Genomic DNA, 17,069 nt, shown 5'->3' on the forward strand with positions numbered 1-17,069 from the left:
CTGCCAGACAGAATGTGGTTCCAGTCCAGAAGAATGAAATTCTCAGAGTATTTGGTCAAAGACCTGATATATTGTATATACATAATTTGCATTTGTTGAACCTACAACTGGAAAACTTACACACACACACACACACACACACACACACACAGAGTCTTCCCAGGACCATAGGGGAATTTGGGTTACCCAGGAATATTAGGACTAACATAGATGTGTTTCTGGGTACAGTTTTGTGGAAGTGAATGAAGCTGACGAATTGGTGATCTAAATCCTAAATTACCTTTTTCCTTCACTTGCCTGAGAGATACATAACACATGAATATTGAGAATTATTCTAAGGAATAAAGAAAGTCTCATCTCCTTTCCAGTGTAAAGCATGGCACACTATGACCTTCGCAACTCTTAGACATGTTTTAGAGTAAACTGAAACTCTTTGCCCATAAATCACCATATAACTTCAATGAATTATGAAATAATATATTCCTAGTGCACCACACTAGCACAGAACCATCTGTCCAAGACAGTACTCAGTGTTGTTGTAGCTGTGTCAGTCCCAGGATAGAGAAGCTGGGTGAGGTAATATCTTTTATTGGACCAACTTTCACTGGCGAGAGACACATGCTTTCGAGCTTACACAGAGCTCTTCTTTAGGTTAGAAGTTGGTCCAATAACAGATATTACCTAACCCATCTTGTGTCGCTAATGTCCAAGATAGTGTTTAGAATCAACCTACATCTAACATTGTTCCCCTCTCCACACACACACACACACACACACACACACAGAGTCACTTACCTAGTTTGTTGGGACCTTGCTCTCTTTGCTGAATTGAGCTCACCCTATTTAGAAGATTTTCACTCTCTTGTGGCATGTTCCATGAAATTTCTAGGGTGTTTGACTTTGCATACTGGAGAACCGACACTTGAGTCAAGGTATTGCCTGAAGCAGAAAGCAGAAGACAAATGATATAAATAAAAGACAGTCCATCTAAACAACTTAAAAATAAATCTGAAGTCACACTTTATATTAAGTAGAGCTGGTTGGGAATTTTCCATCAGAATGATTTTCTGAAGTAAAATGCAGTTTCCAGAAAATTAAAGTTTTCCACAGGGAAAAAGAATCTCAGTGTTGATAAAAAAAAATCAATTTTCCATAAATAAAATTTAAATTAAATATTTTATTGTGTCAGTTTGACCCACACAGGAATATTTTGTTTTGATGAACCAACCTGAAACGTTTTGTTTGAACCATTCAACTGCATTTCCCTAACAGCATACTACCTTATGGGAGTTGTCGTTTGGGTCCCATTCTCTCCTGTGCCATGATTCCATGTGAGATTAAAGAGACTGGTGGTATTTAGCCAAGATGTTCACATCAAGACCAGACTTTTCAAGCAATAGATCCATGCACCTAAGCATGGGAGGGAATCATGCTGTCAGGATTGGGACATAAGCAGCATGTCTAGTGGCCGGAGTCAGAGTCAGGAGCCATGCTAAGGGCTCAAGCCAGAGTTGGAGACCATGGTCAAGGCTCAGGAACAAGGACCAGAAACAGGTCAGGAAAGCAGGAACCAGAAGCATGGCAAGGAAGCCAGCTTCAGGACTCAGGCAAGGCAGTGTCCAATATAGCAGCCAGGTAGAGGCCAGCTGTGCAGACAACTGCCTGTGCATTTCTTGGTTTTAAATAGGAAACTCTGACCAATCACAGGTCCTGCCGCTCCTCCACTTAGGGCCCAGGGAGGCCACCCTGTTGTAGCTTCAGGTTTCCTGGTCTCTCCACTTGATTGATTAGTAGTAAGCTGCTGGATGGGAATAAGGCAGCAACAGTTGCCTGGGAATCCTGCAGACCCAGGTTTGAGACCTATGGGTTCCTGACACTTGCCCTCTTGAAATAAAATACTATCCCCCTCAAGAATGTAGTCAGGATATTCCCACTAGTTATCAGCCAGGATGGATATGATTCTGATCCACCAGTACTGGACCCAAGTGCACCACTTCCTGTATCTTGACAAAAGAAACAGCTTAAATTTCAACTGAAATCAGGATGTTCCTCATCCTCCTTGGACACTGTCACTAGAATGGGAGCCAACTGAAATCCAGGGGATCACTCACACATGGAAATTTAAGCTTCAATACACTTTTTTTTAAATCAGGGTGTATGTGTAAAGTATCAGAGTCAATACTGTCATGGCCCTTACACAAACAAAGCAAGGGTAAAAGAAAACTAAGTGTTAGAGTTAAAGGGTTGTTTACTTACTGATGCCATAGTTTCCAATAAATGCTTTTACAAAACTTTTCATTTCCTCAAACTCTGATGCTCCAACATTGGAACTTCCATCCAGAAGAAACATGATATCCATTGGTCTGCTGCAAAGTCCTGAAAAGAATATAAAAAGGCTTCTTATATAAGATAGCCATACCAAATGTCTGCTGAATAAGGAAAGGAAGATGGCAGGAAAAGGATAGTAGACAACTGGAGTTTGGGAAAACAGCAGGGCAGTGTTCTGTTGATACAAGCAGTAACTGCCTCTGTGTCAGAACATACTAAGCTGTATGCTCAACATGAGAGCTTTGCCCCCCAGGTCTCCAAGTAGGACATCTCATGATCATTCCTGAACCCAACAAAACTTTGAGGTTTTGCTTTACTTGACAGTAGTGAGGCCTCTGCAGATACGCCATGTCCATTTTTGAGCACCACACTTTAAGAGATGTGGACAAACTAGACACAGTCCAGAGGACAACTATAAAAATGATAAGAGGTTTAGAAAATCTGACCTATGAAGAAGGGTTGAAAGAACTGGGCATGTTTTGTCTCAAGAAGAAAAGGGGAAACATGGTAAGAGTCTTCAAATATTTAAAAGATTGTTGTAAAGAGGACAGTGATCAATTTTTCTCCATGTCCACTAAGGGTAGAAGTAGTAGAAATTGGCTTAGTTTGCAGCACAAGAGATTTAAGTTTTATATTAGGAAAAAAATTCTAACTATAAGGATAGTTAAGTACTGGAACAAATTACCTAGGGAGACTGTGGAATTCCTATCACTGGGATCTTTTAACAACAGGTTACCTAGGAGGGATGGTCTAGGTACATTTAACCCTGCCCCAATGGGGAAAGAAGTAGATGAACTCTTGAGGTCCCTTCCAGCCCTACATTTCTATGATTCACAAAAGTTTCACAGTGAAATAATCAAACCTCTAGAAGCAGAGGGAGGAAGTGATTTTAACCACTGATGGGCAGGCAGAGGAAAACAATATGGCTCCATCAGCTGTTTTTTTAAATTACCTGAAAATCAAAAAGGAATCCCATAAAATGTCAAAACATGGACAAATTACTAAGGAGTTATACAAAAGAACAGCACAAGCATGAAGGGAAAAAAATCAGAAAGGCTAAGGCACAAAATGAATTACACTTAGGAAGGGACTTAAAAGGTAACCAGAAGAGTTAAATATATTCGGAGCAAGAGAAGGATGAAGGAAAGTGTAGGTCCTGTACTTAATGGGAAAGGAGAGATAATAACTGATAACATCAGGAAGACTGAAGGGTTTAATGCCTATTTTGCTTCAGTCTTCACTAAAAGGGTTAATGTTGACCAGATACACAACACAATTAATATTAACAAAAAGGGTGAAGGAACGCAAGCCAAAATATGGAGAGAATAGGTTAAAGAATATTTAGATAAGTTAGATATATTCAAGTCAGCAGAGCCTGATGACATTCCTCTGAAGGTACTTAAGGAACTAGTTGAAGCAATCTCGGAACTATTAACACTTATCTTTGAGAACTTCTGAAGGACAGATGAGGTCCCAGAGGACTACAGAAGGACAAACATAATACCTATCTTTAAAAGAGGAACAAAGAGGACCTGGGGATTTTTAGACCAGTCAGCCTAACTTTGATACCCAGAAAGATACTGGAACAAATTATTAACAAGCAATTTGTAAGCACCTCCAGTGCCATAGGGTTAAAAGGAATAATCAGCATGCATCTGTCAAGAACAAATCATGCCAAACCAACCTAATTTCCTTCTTTGACAGGATTACTGGCTGACTGGATAAGAAGAAGCATTAGATGTGATGTATCTTGATTTTAGTAAAGCTTTTGACAGTCCCACGTGACTTCTTATAAGCAACCATGTGATCTAGATGAATTTACTACAAGGTGAGTGCACAACTGGTTGAAAGACCATATTCAACAACAGTTTACTGTCAAATTGGGAGGGCATATCTAGTGCAGTCCCATAGTGGTCAGTCCTAGGTCTGGCACAATTCAATATTTTCATTAAATGACTTGAATAATAGAGTGGAGAGTATGGTTCTATAATTTGTGGATAAAACCAAGCAGGTGGCGTTGCAAGCACCTTTGAGGACAGAATTAGAAGTCTGAATTGACCTTGACAAATTTGAGAATTGGTCTGAATTCAACGAGATGAAATTCAATAAAGACAAGGACAAAGCCCTTTACTTAGGAAGGAAAAAAATCAAATACACAACTAAAAATGGAGAACAATGGGCTAGGTGGTGGTACTGCTGAAAAGGATCTGAGGGTTATAATGGATCACAAATTGAATATAAGTCACCAATGTGATGCAGTTGCAAAAAAGACTAATATAATTCTGGGATGTATTAACAGAAGCACTCTATGTAAGACACAGGAGCAAATTGTCCTGCTGTATTTTGCACTGGTGAGGCTTCAGCTGGAATGCTGCGTCCAATTCTGGACACCACCCTTTAGGAAAAATATGGAGAAATTGGAGAGAGTCCCGAGGAGAGCAACAAAAGTGATAAAAGGTTCAGAAAACCTGACTTAAAAGTAAAGGTTAAAAAAACTGGGCACATTTAGAAACAAAAGACTGAGGAGGGACCTATTAACAGTCTTCAAATAGTAAAGGGCTGTTATAAAGAGGACAGTGGTAATTTGTTCTCCATGTCCACTGAAGGTAGTAAAAGAAGCAATGGGCCTAATCTGCAGCAAGGGAGATTTAGATTAAATATTAGGAAAAACTTTCTAACTATCAGGGTAATTAGCTCTGGAACAGGCTTCCAAGGAAGGTTGTGGAATCCCCATCACTGGAAGTTTTTAGAAACAGGTTGGACAAACATCTCTCAGGGATGATCTAGGTTTACTTGGTCCTGCTTCAGTACAGGGGGCTGGACTTGATAACGTCTCAAGGTCCTTTCCAGTCTTACATTTCTATGACCCTAAATTCACCTTCCACCCCCACTCCAATCAACTTGGACAGCAACATGCAAAGCAGAATCCGTCTCTGATTCCAGAGAAAGCCTGATGAGAAATAGAGAATGAAAATACATAGAAAATATATCCAACTTTACCTGAAGTTGCTGGGGCCATGCTGGATTTATTTGAGCAGCATGTTTTTAACACTAAGTCAGGTGCTTCTCGAATAAGTTTGTTATAACCCTCTATGATTATTGGGGTGTGCCGTTGACTGATCTTCTCAAGCTCTTGAATGTTCACGTTGGGGGTAATACCTATAGGGATCACATTTATGTCCCTTGCAACACTTGAGATGACATCAGTGGCAGGGTTTGCAGTCACCATGTACACTAAGTGTGGCACTTGTCCCCTGCCTCCATTGTCTGTGGTAAATGTCTGTTCAGAGACATAGCTGAGAGCATTTCCAGTGTTGGTGGCATTCCCTCCTTGGTACTGTATCTTCCTCACCACCTCAATAATGTCTTGCTTTGACTGTGCTTCAGTGAAGGAGTATTCAACAGTGACAGTGTACGAGTACTGTATGATAGTAATATGAATGGTTTCTTCTCCTATGTCCATTTCTCTGATAACTTTTGCAATGAACTCCTTGATTATATTGAAGTTCTCCTCTCCGACTTTTTCAGACCCTTCAACAACAAAAGCAATATCAAGCACTTTGGAAACCGCTTTACGTGGCAATGGTGTCGTAGCTAATCTCGTGAACTCCCAGCCTTGATAGGCTACCGTCACTTTAGCTGCCCAGGGTGGAGTTGTAATAGGTTTTCGGGTGGTAGTTGTTAACACATCACTTTCTTCAGGCACAAGATCACACAGGTAATTGATTATTTCATCCCTGTTTTCCATTAACTCCTGTACGTTGTTCATTATGAAGGCCTTGTTTTCTGGCCATTGCCTTTCAATTAGCTTGATTTGCTCCATACTAATAGATGGTCCAATGCCTACTGGTATTACTGTGACTTTCTTCTTTTTCAAAAGAGGGAGGATGCGCTGAATATTTCCTGGAGACTTGCTGGCTGTCAACAATAGAGCAATTCTGGCAGCATTTGTCCTTGGTGCCTTTCCAAACACATGGAATACAATATATTTAAGCACTTCAGTGGCAGAGGCAACTTCTCCACCAGTGTATTTTATGTTTTGGACAATTTTCCTCATCTGAGATTGTGTTTTAATATCTTTGAGCCCAAGATAGATGTTGGAGCCAGTGCGGTATTCCAGAATTGACACTCGGATTTTCTTTTGGGAGATGTGGAGTTTTTCCATCATGCTAATTATGAAAGCTTTTAACAGTTCAAAGTCCTTTTCTGAGAGTTTGTTGGAGCCATCCATCAGAAAGGCCAGGTCCATCATTTTGCTGCAGGAGTATATACGTGTCCCTATGTCTATATCTGTTTCTTCTGTAGCAGCAGGCGTTGGTGTAATGATTTTTTCCTCTTTCTCTTCTGACTCACAGGCACTACATGTTAAGTTCTTTCCTTCACAGTGACTGCAAGAACCACCAAAAAACTAATTATGAAATAACTTTGATAACAATACACCACCCCTGATTGAATACAGTTATATCTTATATAGAAATGAGTAAACAAATGATTCAACAGGAACATATAATTTGCCATGCCGCACTGGATCAATGGACAATCAATTTCCATATCCTACCTTGCTCAGTACTCTATGATTGTTGCTTCAGAGGAAAGAAAACTGCCACCAATGGTGCTACCTGGCAAATTGTGCATAATGGGAAAATCTCCTTATTCCTGCAGCAATCCTTGGACACCCAATAATGGAATCATTACTTATGGAAATACACTAATGTATGCATGCAGGAAGCATATAAAAAGTACTAAGTTTATTAGATAAATGTCTTTTCTCCAGCTGTCTTTGGGTGAACATTCGTCATATCATGGAAACATGACACCAAGTGCTGAGCTACATAGAAGCCACTGGGATTTGTAGGCACCACTTCTAGTGAACATGGCCAGTAGATTTTGGTTGCACCCTCTGGTTGTATCTTCACTAGGAAAAAAGTTTTCTTCTTAACTTGAGTTATTTAACTTGAGTGAACTAACTAGAGGTAAAATCCTGGTGAAGACAAGGCAGTTTGTAATTTGACATGCATAAGCATGTTGAGTTAAAGACTTTGAGGGAGTCAAGGGTTTACCTTGATCTGCTAACTCATGTGAAAACTACACACTGCCTTGTCTTCACGAGGATTATACCTCAAGTTAGTTTGCTCAAGTTAGCTAACTCGAATTAAGAACACACCTTTTTTTCCCAGAGTGAAGACCAAGCCCCTCTGGATAGTGCCTAGTGTCATGGGTTCATTCAAACCTGAAATTTTAAACTGAAGTTTCATACATAGAAAACTATCCAATTCTAATGGCCTTTTGACATTGGCATTATGAAATCAATTAAATTCACCTGGATCCCTTTGCTCCCCCTCCTGTGTTTTTAGGACATCTTATTATTACTCTTAACTTATTTCTCTCTCACACACATTGCCTTTTTCTTATTATCTTGACTTTAGCTTTTGCCATGTGTATTTTACTCCTGTATTTTTTATTTTACCTTGTTTTTCTCCTCTTCCCTGTACTAAAATTCTTCTAGCTCTTTCCTTCTCTCTTTCTGTCCCTTTTCTCTTCCCTTCTCTCAAAAAAAGTAGAAGCTGCCCTCTCTTCCTTGCTCCTACTCTCTTTCCTTACTCCTCTTCCCTTCCAAATCTTTCCCTCCACTCATACCCATTGGCACATTCCCACTTTTGCCTCCTCTGCATGTTCCCATCCTTTTTTCCCCACTTTCTTTATGGGCCTCCATTTCTCCCTTACTCCTCTCTCTTCACCTTTCTCTCTCTCCCATACGTTTTCCCATCTACTACCACTCTCCCTGTAGCTACAGCCTTGCAGGAGATTGCTTGTGCTCCCTTAGCATGTCTTCAAATGCTCCTACATTGCCAAATCCATCTGTTCTGTGCTCTTCGCTCTGCCTGACTGAGGAAGAAGCACTCCTGAGCCCAAGCACAGGCTAGTGGATCACCACTCAATGCATTTTTCCAAGTCTACTGGACAGTAGGAGACACAGTGTAGGGAAAATGTGTGAAATGGCATTTGTCCCTCCAGAAATACAAGAGACACTAGAAAAGATGGAGGAAATTCAGGATTTTCTGAAGAATCTGGGCAGCTGGGAGGTTCTTGGTTTGGTTTTACATTTATTAATGCTATAACTATGGTATTTTCAAAATTCTTTACCCATTGAATCTGATGCACTGGGGATATTTGATAATGCACAGAATACACTGAGCAGGAGTCCTCAATAATCTCCATTATATAAGGTGCAATTGAATGGGTGCTCCAAAACCACTCTGATCATTCATAGTAACGATGGGTAAAACAGTCTGGAAAAAATTAGAGGTATGCCAAACCTCAGAATAGGGCATGACCAGAAACCAAGCACTTTTTGGATTCAAATACTTTTGTAACCTCTCTCAAGTTATTTCTAGAGCTCCCATCACAACAGTATATAAGATGGCACTATAGAGACACTGCTGGCATTTTTTCCCACTGTTAAAACAGAGCAGCGAAACTCTTCTAGCTCACAACTCCAGGCATGAGAGCTGTATATACTGTGTTGGATCAAGGACAAAACATAACTTCAGTGAAGTTACTTAGGATTTACATTGGAGTAACTGAGATCAGAAACTGGTCCATACTCTTTAAATTATGGTTTTGCTCTGAAAATTTGCTCTAAAACTTGAATCATGTGGTTCCACCTTTGTCATCTTTCAGTGATTTCAATGAGCAAATGTGTACAGTTTATAAGCAAAAGATTTGCTTTTTCCTAACTGTCAGAGCTTCAAATTCCAACCCGGGATCTGAGAAACAAGCTGAATTCTTTCCTTCTCACACATCATCACCAGCTTCCTTGGACGGGCCAAATTCTTTCCTCAATGGCTCCTGTGAAATTTTGCTGTCTTCAGTGTGGTTGTTCAAGCATAACTGTTTGGAACTTAATAAACAATTCTGTTGAATATGCATGTGAAGGGAGCGATTGCAGCGTCTTCCCTCTGAGCCATGCCAGCTTTGCAGTGTTAACTAGAATGATGGGCAGTAAACACTTATTTTCTTCACTAATGAAAGCAACCAGGGACCAGTCTATTAAGTAAGAAGATGCCATTTTTCAGAGCAAAACAGCACTTTAAATGTGACATCCAAATTCAAGTTCTCCCAAGGCTGTGTTCTTTCACATTGCTTTTAGCTTCTTAATTGGAGAATACACAGCTCCCTTTGGCATTTAGCATATTGTAACATATATGATTTATTATTTTAATCCTAATGCAATATTTTGTGAATGAGATTCCAATTTCCTTTGGATATTTGCTATAAAATTCATTTTTGTACAATATTTTCTATTGTTTGTACAGATGGTGTAGGCATCTAAATTAGGTGACAGCTACGTGCAAAGATGTTTCCCAAGTGAGGTAAGTTTACATAATGTTCTAAAACCTTATGTGAGTGGTGGTTAATGTATCAACATTAAAGATAAATTATTATTAAGTATTGTGAAAATTAGGGAACTGGTTTACGTAGATGCATTTTTGACATTTTGATGGAATTCAGGGCTTGCAATTTATACTGTTAAAAGAAAATACATTACTTAATTAATCAACATAACAGAACCAATTCCATGAGGCTTATAAAACAGCTAGTTACTACCAGTGACAGGCCAGAGATTCAAAGTTCAGACCCAGTCTGAACTTCCAAAATGTTCAGGGGGGTTGGATCTAGGGTTTTAGTCTGAGCCCATAGTTTTTGCAGATCTACATCCACTTCTATTAAATGTGGGCAAATTATGTGGTGGAAAACTCTCTCATATTTACAGCACTATGCCTGACTAATGGAAGTATCCATCCATCAAAGGGATGGGTATCTAAAGAATGCCAAAATTATGGATACTACAGAGCTAAATTCAAACTTATGTACCTTGCTACTGTACAGGACACAAAAATAATGAGTTCCTCCCTCAAAGCAATGTAAGGCCCTGATTCTGCATAGTGCTTACAAATACATGCATGATCCCATTGACTTCATTAAGCCTGGATGCAAGTACTTACAGGATTGGGCCCTAGAATACCTTTAGTAAATCTTGGAGAAATTACTTTTCCAATTACACAGCATAATCTTCCAGCACCTACTTGTCTTGGTGACGTTCTAGAGACTTCACACATCCATATCCTTAACTTTATATAGGATTTTAAAGTAAAGAGATAGGGCCAAATTCTGATACCTTATTCACATTGAATAGTATCTTGTTCCAAAAATGGAGTCAACAGGATCACTTGTGGAGTAGGGCTAGGTTTTTCAAAGCAACCTTATGGAGTTAGATACCTCATTCCCATTGAATTTCAATAGAATTTGGGTGCCTAATACCCTTAGTCTTGTTTGAAAATTTCAGGTTCTATTGTGCATGAAAAAGGGCATCATATTCAGGCCCATAATAGTATATTCAAAACTATATCCACAGTATATTCATGAGAATGAATTTTATTTTCTGTCCCCATAAAAGACATTCATTTTTAATAAAAATCTGTATCTTACCATGACAGACAATGTTCATCATCATCTTTGTTCAAAACAACCGTCTTTCCATGGGGGATCCTGGCACCTTCTAATATACATACAGGACAGCCTTCTGGATTAATACATGACTGGGATAGTTCATCAAGTATTTTTCCTGTTTTAAAACAGCACAGCAGGGTTTCATAAATTGCAGAGCAGATGTTAAGCTGATCGTTGTATTTAGAGGCTTTAAAAATATGACAAGATCAATGATACTTGGATTGTGCTCAAAGGTTCAGAACATGCTCTTCATATTAAACTAGCTGTTAGTTTGACACCAAGTAAATCTTTATTTTCTCCATAGCATTTTTATTGAGATATTCAAAATACTAAAACCAGTGCATATTATATGCAGTAGCTCATGCTATACACAGGGTGAATGTATTTTTAGACTGAAAACCAGGTGCGCCAGAAGAAAATGGCATTTACCCTTTTACATCCACATTACTGATTTATCATTTTCTCCCCTTTATGACTATTCATCTTGGGTATTACTAGGGCATTTGTCACTCTAAGGGCAGTTCTACTCTAAAAGCGCTACGTCGGCCCAGCTGCATCGATCCACCTGCGCCGCTGTAGAGCGTCTGGTGAAGATGCTGTATGCCAATGGGAGAGTGCTCTCCCTTCAGCAAGATTACTCCACCCCCATGAGAGGCGGAAGCTACACTGGTGGGAGAGCATCTTCCGCCAACATAGAATGGTGAGGACAGCGCTTAGGTCACTGTAACTTGCGTTGCTCACGGGGGTGTCTTTTTCATAGCCCTGAACGATACAAGTTAGATCGACTTAAGCAGTAGTGTGGACCTGCCCTAATATTCAAGTGCTAAACACCATACTACTTAAAGATGTACCTAGTGGATTCTGCTCTCACTACTCCCTGGATTGATAGCTCTGCTCTGTGTGTGCACAGGGGACTTGGTTAGGGGAATGGATTGGTTTTGTGATTGTTGGTCCTACAATATATAATTTCCTCCTCTCCTCAACTCTCTGCCCTTCTGACTTATTCTTCTCAATTTTCTGTCTCATTTTGTCCTCTGCACCCTTTCTCACTTTCCCTCTCCCCCCCCTTTGTTTTTTCCTCTTTCTTCCTTCTCTTTATTCTCCCTTCCCTCCTTTGATTTCTGTTCCCTTCCCCGCCTTCCTTGCTCTCCTCCTATCTTCCTCTCCCACTCCCTGCTTCGTCCTCCTTTAAAGGTGCTGCTGTCACTGCCCACAATGTTTCTCTCTATTCCCTAATGTACATCCCGTGCCTCCATTGCCTCAATGCACTGTGTGCCTCTCAGAAGTTCTAAGCCAAGAGTGGGTTTCACTCCTATTCCTGACTCCAAACAGATGAAAGGTGTAAAGGGAGATTTCTGACTGTGTGGCCAGTGCAGCACAGAAAACAGGAACAATATGGGCCACAGGAAGTTAAGTCCAGATGAGATGCCCTAGGATTCCATTGAGATCTGGTCAAAACCCTGGTTTCAATATAATCATTCTGGACAGCTCCAGAAAACCAGGATGAGCCTAGTAAACTGGAACATCTGGTCACCATCTTCTTTCCTTGATGGAAACAGTGATGCAAGCTTACCAGTAAGATTGTTAAAGATTTAACTTTTGCATATGAACATTTCACAGCCATTGATCTTACAAATCTGCTTATTTCCAGGCTTAAAAAAACCCATTTCATGCAACGTTTCGGTGGGGGGGGGGAGTACAAAGATACCAGTAAGTGATAAGAGCTGAGCAGGAAATGCCAACTAACTGTGTAAAAAAGACAGTGGGTTTACCTTCAGGACAGTGCACATGGCATCCTTCTACACATTGCAGAGGGCACGCCATAGGTTCAAAGTGCTGGCATGTTATAGGGCAGGCAGGTCCACAGCTGTCATATCTCCATTCACACTGATACTCCAATTCGTGCTTGTTCAGATCCTCACAACTTTGTGCTATGCAATAAGAAGAATCAGTTTAAAAAGTCATCTCAGAGTGCATTCACCACGGCTCTAGGATCCATGCAGAAGGCTTGGAGTCGCATATATAGCCACACTTACCAGAGAAGTGTTTATTTTAGGTACACCAGAGCCTGGCCACATATTCACACAATTCTTTTCATATATCCAAACCTATGCTGTGATCAATATCACTGGCTGTTACTAGAAATAATTGCTAGGAATTTACTTTCACTTTCAATTTAGCAAACATTTACAGCAAACATTTCCATTTCTTAGTTCAGATTTGTATTTCCAAGTCTATCGTGTCTCCCTAATGAAAGGAGTGAGCCCCATCTTTTTTCAAGGTGTGATCTGGGATGTGCATGGAAATGTAGAAGACAAAGGTTTACCGTGAGGAACTATCACCCAGGACTGGGGACCCTTGCCAAGTCCTGTCCCCATTAACATTAATAGCAGGACTCCTACTGACATCAGTGGGAGCAGGACTGGATTTAATAAAAATGTGTTCTAGCTGAGCCATCAACTGATTAAAAACTAGCATGTCTGATTTTTCTTGCTGCAGTAACTCCTGCCAAGCCATTACTAGGTGTTTCATTCAGCTATCTGGTACTTACGGCACAGAGTTGGTGATCTCCAGTGAACAACTGCACCTTTTTGAGCACAGATATGGGCATAGGTTGCGATAGCATCACAAAAGCAAGCACAATCCCCAATAGATTCGCAGGCACAAGTATCATACATGCAGATATCCATATACGGCTCAGGATTCACCTAAAGGGAGAGTTACACCTGATAAACTCATTTCATGCATCTCCTGCCTCTAAATGGACTTGCTCATGATATCATTTGCCTGTTCATTGGTGCCCCATCTGACTTCCACTGGAGTCGCTGGAGGCCATTGCATTGATGTCAATGGCAGTATGGTCAAGCCCAAGGTCATGAAACATAACCAACCCTTTGAGCAAACTCTACAGTTTCTAGAAACCATTAAATGATGGGAAATATCGAAGCATATTTAAACATTTTGGACCCGATTCTTTTTCATACTACAGCTCTTTCATGCCTCTCTAGCAGGGTAACAAGGCCTTAAAGTAGGTGTGAATTATAGTCACGCTGTCACAGAAGTGTAAAGGGCTCTAAGTGTAAATGAGAATCAGGTCCTTTAGTGAAAAAAGAAGTTCTAATTTCTAAAATATGAGCAATAGAGTTTAAAGCCAGAAGGGACCACCAGATCATCTAGTCTGACCTGCTGTATATCACAGGCCACCAGCACCACCCAGCACCAGCACACTAAACCAAACAACCTAAAAGAGACCAAAGTATTATATCCCTCAGGAGACTAAACTCATATGTGCTTCAGGCACAGAATAGGAAGGGACCAAGCTACACCAGTGCTAGGGTTATCATATGTCACATTTTTGCTGGGAGAGTCCCTTTTTTAAGCTGCGTCCCAGCCATCCTGACTTTTTTGGCAAAAGTGGGTATTTGTCCCATTTGCTCTTGCCAACTGATCATCAGCTGGCAAGAGCAAATCAGACAAATGCCCACTTTTGCCAAAAAAGTGGGGTGCGAATCCTTAGTGGGGTGCAGAGGAACATGCGGGGGAACAATGCATGGGGGGCAGGTAGAGTTCAGGTGAGCGGCTATGCCACCCTGTGCAGGACAAGGGGAAGAGGGAGCCAGCAGGGCTCGGGCCAGCAACTCAGGTCAGTGCCTGCACGGGGAAGATGGGGGGCAGGGCCTGGGTGTTCAGCTTGAGCCAGCTCTGCGTGGTGTCCCATTTTCCCTTTGGGAAATATGCCACCCTAACCAGTGCCCAAGGCCGCTGCAATGCCAGGGAAATTATTAAATGAGATATACCCAGATAAGTCTGGCAAGTGACCCACACCCGCATGCATGAGGACTCTTCATTCTCAATCTACAAAGTTTAGCAGTTCCTATTGTTTATCAGATTAAATACCACAATAATGAAAGGGACAGAAAAGATTGGATTCCTTGACCTCCTTTTTTTTCATCCTTCTAGTTATTACACTGAACAGAGAAAACAAAAGGGGGCAGATTCAAAGTCCAGTGAAGTCAGTGGAAAGACTTGCATTGATTTCAATGGGCTTTTAGATCAGGCCCAAGGGATTTGGCTATTCGGGATACTAAAAAGGACACTGTGGAGGCAAGTTTGAATTTAGCTTTGAATAAATACATTGTATTAACTTTATAAACAGTATACTAGTGAAAATATTATCATGCCATGGAATACTGGGTGCAGTTTTTATCACCCTACCTCAAAAAAGATCTAATAGAAACAGACAGCATTCAGAAACTGGCAAAATAAATGATAAGATGCAGGAAAGCCTTCTGTATAAGGAGAGATTGAAATTGACCGGAACAGTTTAATTTAGAGAGGAGATAAATAAGAGACTACCTTATAAGAATATAATGAACGGTAGAGATAGTAAATGGGGTGGTCCTATTTATGCTTTCACATAATACAAGAATGAGAAGACATTCAATGAAACAAAGGCAATAGATATATAACTGATAAAAGGAAAGCCTTTTCTGCATAGTGCACAATTAACACATTGCCACAATATATGGATAAGGCAAAGAGCTCAGTAGGTTTCAAGAAAAAATAAACACTTATATGGATAATGAGAAAAGGAGTACTTGTGGCACCTTAGAGACTAACAAATTTATTAGAGCATAAGCTCTAATACATCTAATGCATCCGATGAAGTGAGCTGTAGCTCACGAAAGCTTATGCTCTAATAAATTTGTTAGTCTCTAAGGTGCCACAAGTACTCCTTTTCTTTTTGCGAATACAGACTAACACGGCTGCTACTCTGAAACCATGGATAATGAGAACATCCACCATTTAATTAAATCAGTTTTTTGTTTGTGGGTGGAGGTGGGGATTGTTTTAAGGCATAAATCCACATACTAAACAACAGATGCCAACTACTAACTGTCTGAGGGTGAAGATGAAATTTCATGGGCCTGTTATTCAATATCTGTCCACCAGAGGTATCCCTTGCACCTTCCTCTGAAACAACTACTACCGGCTATGCTCAGCAAGGGGATACTAGAATAGGCAAATGGTCTCAGCCAGTTCCTCTGTGAAATCACTGCCAGCATCACCTTTCTCACATTAGATCTGGGATGCTCTCTCAAGCAGTGGCACATTGGCAGGTCCCACAGCTGTAAGCATCTCAGGACAGCCCATGTAGGACTGGAGGACATGAAGGGAATGACAAAAGACTTACCAGTTTTTTGCATTCTTTGAAGATCTCACTGGTCAATATGCTGCATGAAGTTTCCACCATCATTTGCTTCACTAAGTTGTCACTGCACAATGAAGTAGTCATAGTCTGCCCCTGTGGGAGCTTAATGTTATAGGACACAAGCAGAGACTGTCATGTTAGCCCTTACCCTAGAACATCAGGATTTTCATTTAATCATGTATATATGGCCAGCTCTTAACACTAGATATTTTTAATAATAACCTATTTGTTTATTGGATAAAGCTTTAACCTACCACACTGCAGGGAAACATTATGGCAAGGGCAGAGTATAGACTAGACTAGATCACCTAATAGGTAGAGCTGGATGAAAATTGTCAGTGACAAATGCAGATTTGGCAACACCAAAATATTTTGCAAGTCCATGTTGGTTTTCCCAAATAGTTCACTTTAAAAAAAAAAATCCAACAAGGTCTAACCATTTCATTCTGTCATTTCTAAACTAAATAAATGTTTTGTTTTTTCAGGTTGAAACAAACTTTTGTTTTGAAATTTCCTTCTATTTTATATTTTTTTAATGCAAAAACATAAAAAAATATGCAAAATCTACACTATATGTTTTGTTCAAACCATTTTTTAAACTTTTCAATGCACCAAAAAAAATTGAAAAATTTCATTTTTGGGGTCATCCAAAATGATTTTTCCCCCTGATTTTTTGGAACTGTCAGCAAAACCACAAAATCAGTTATTCAAACAACTCTACTACAAGGTTTTCTCGGTCTCTACCCTCTGTGCCTTTTAAACTGTAGTTTAAGCTTCAGAAATCACTTTTTGGTGACCTTAGTTCAACCTGGAGCAAATATCCACATTGCAAAAATGACCAGATGTAGCTTTCCAATGAGCCTGAGAGCTGACACCACTTAATGGGGGCTTTCATTGGGATTGGTACATGTCTGCCTTCAGCAGAAACACAGAACATCACTGTGACTGGAGAGAGTGCAACATTCCCCACCCCCACCCCAAGCTCAGCATGGCAAAAGGAAAGCATGTGGTCTGGAAA

The 17,069-nt window shown here is 40.2% G+C and overlaps 1 protein-coding gene across 1 annotated transcript in view; it reads right to left on the reverse strand.

Moving 5' to 3' along the window:
• Window positions 1–17,069, reverse strand: part of VWF (von Willebrand factor) — a 224,737-nt gene that overhangs the window by 104,172 nt on the left and 103,496 nt on the right. The window contains 7 exon segments of the mRNA XM_043514792.1: window positions 796–939; window positions 2,257–2,376; window positions 5,329–6,716; window positions 10,819–10,954; window positions 12,612–12,770; window positions 13,391–13,547; window positions 16,034–16,153. Of these exon segments, the coding sequence (XP_043370727.1) occupies window positions 796–939; window positions 2,257–2,376; window positions 5,329–6,716; window positions 10,819–10,954; window positions 12,612–12,770; window positions 13,391–13,547; window positions 16,034–16,153 (2,224 nt within the window).

The sequence above is a fragment of the Dermochelys coriacea genome, chromosome 1 (genome assembly GCF_009764565.3).
Source record: "Dermochelys coriacea isolate rDerCor1 chromosome 1, rDerCor1.pri.v4, whole genome shotgun sequence".
In the NCBI taxonomy this organism is placed as follows: Eukaryota; Metazoa; Chordata; order Testudines; family Dermochelyidae; genus Dermochelys; species Dermochelys coriacea.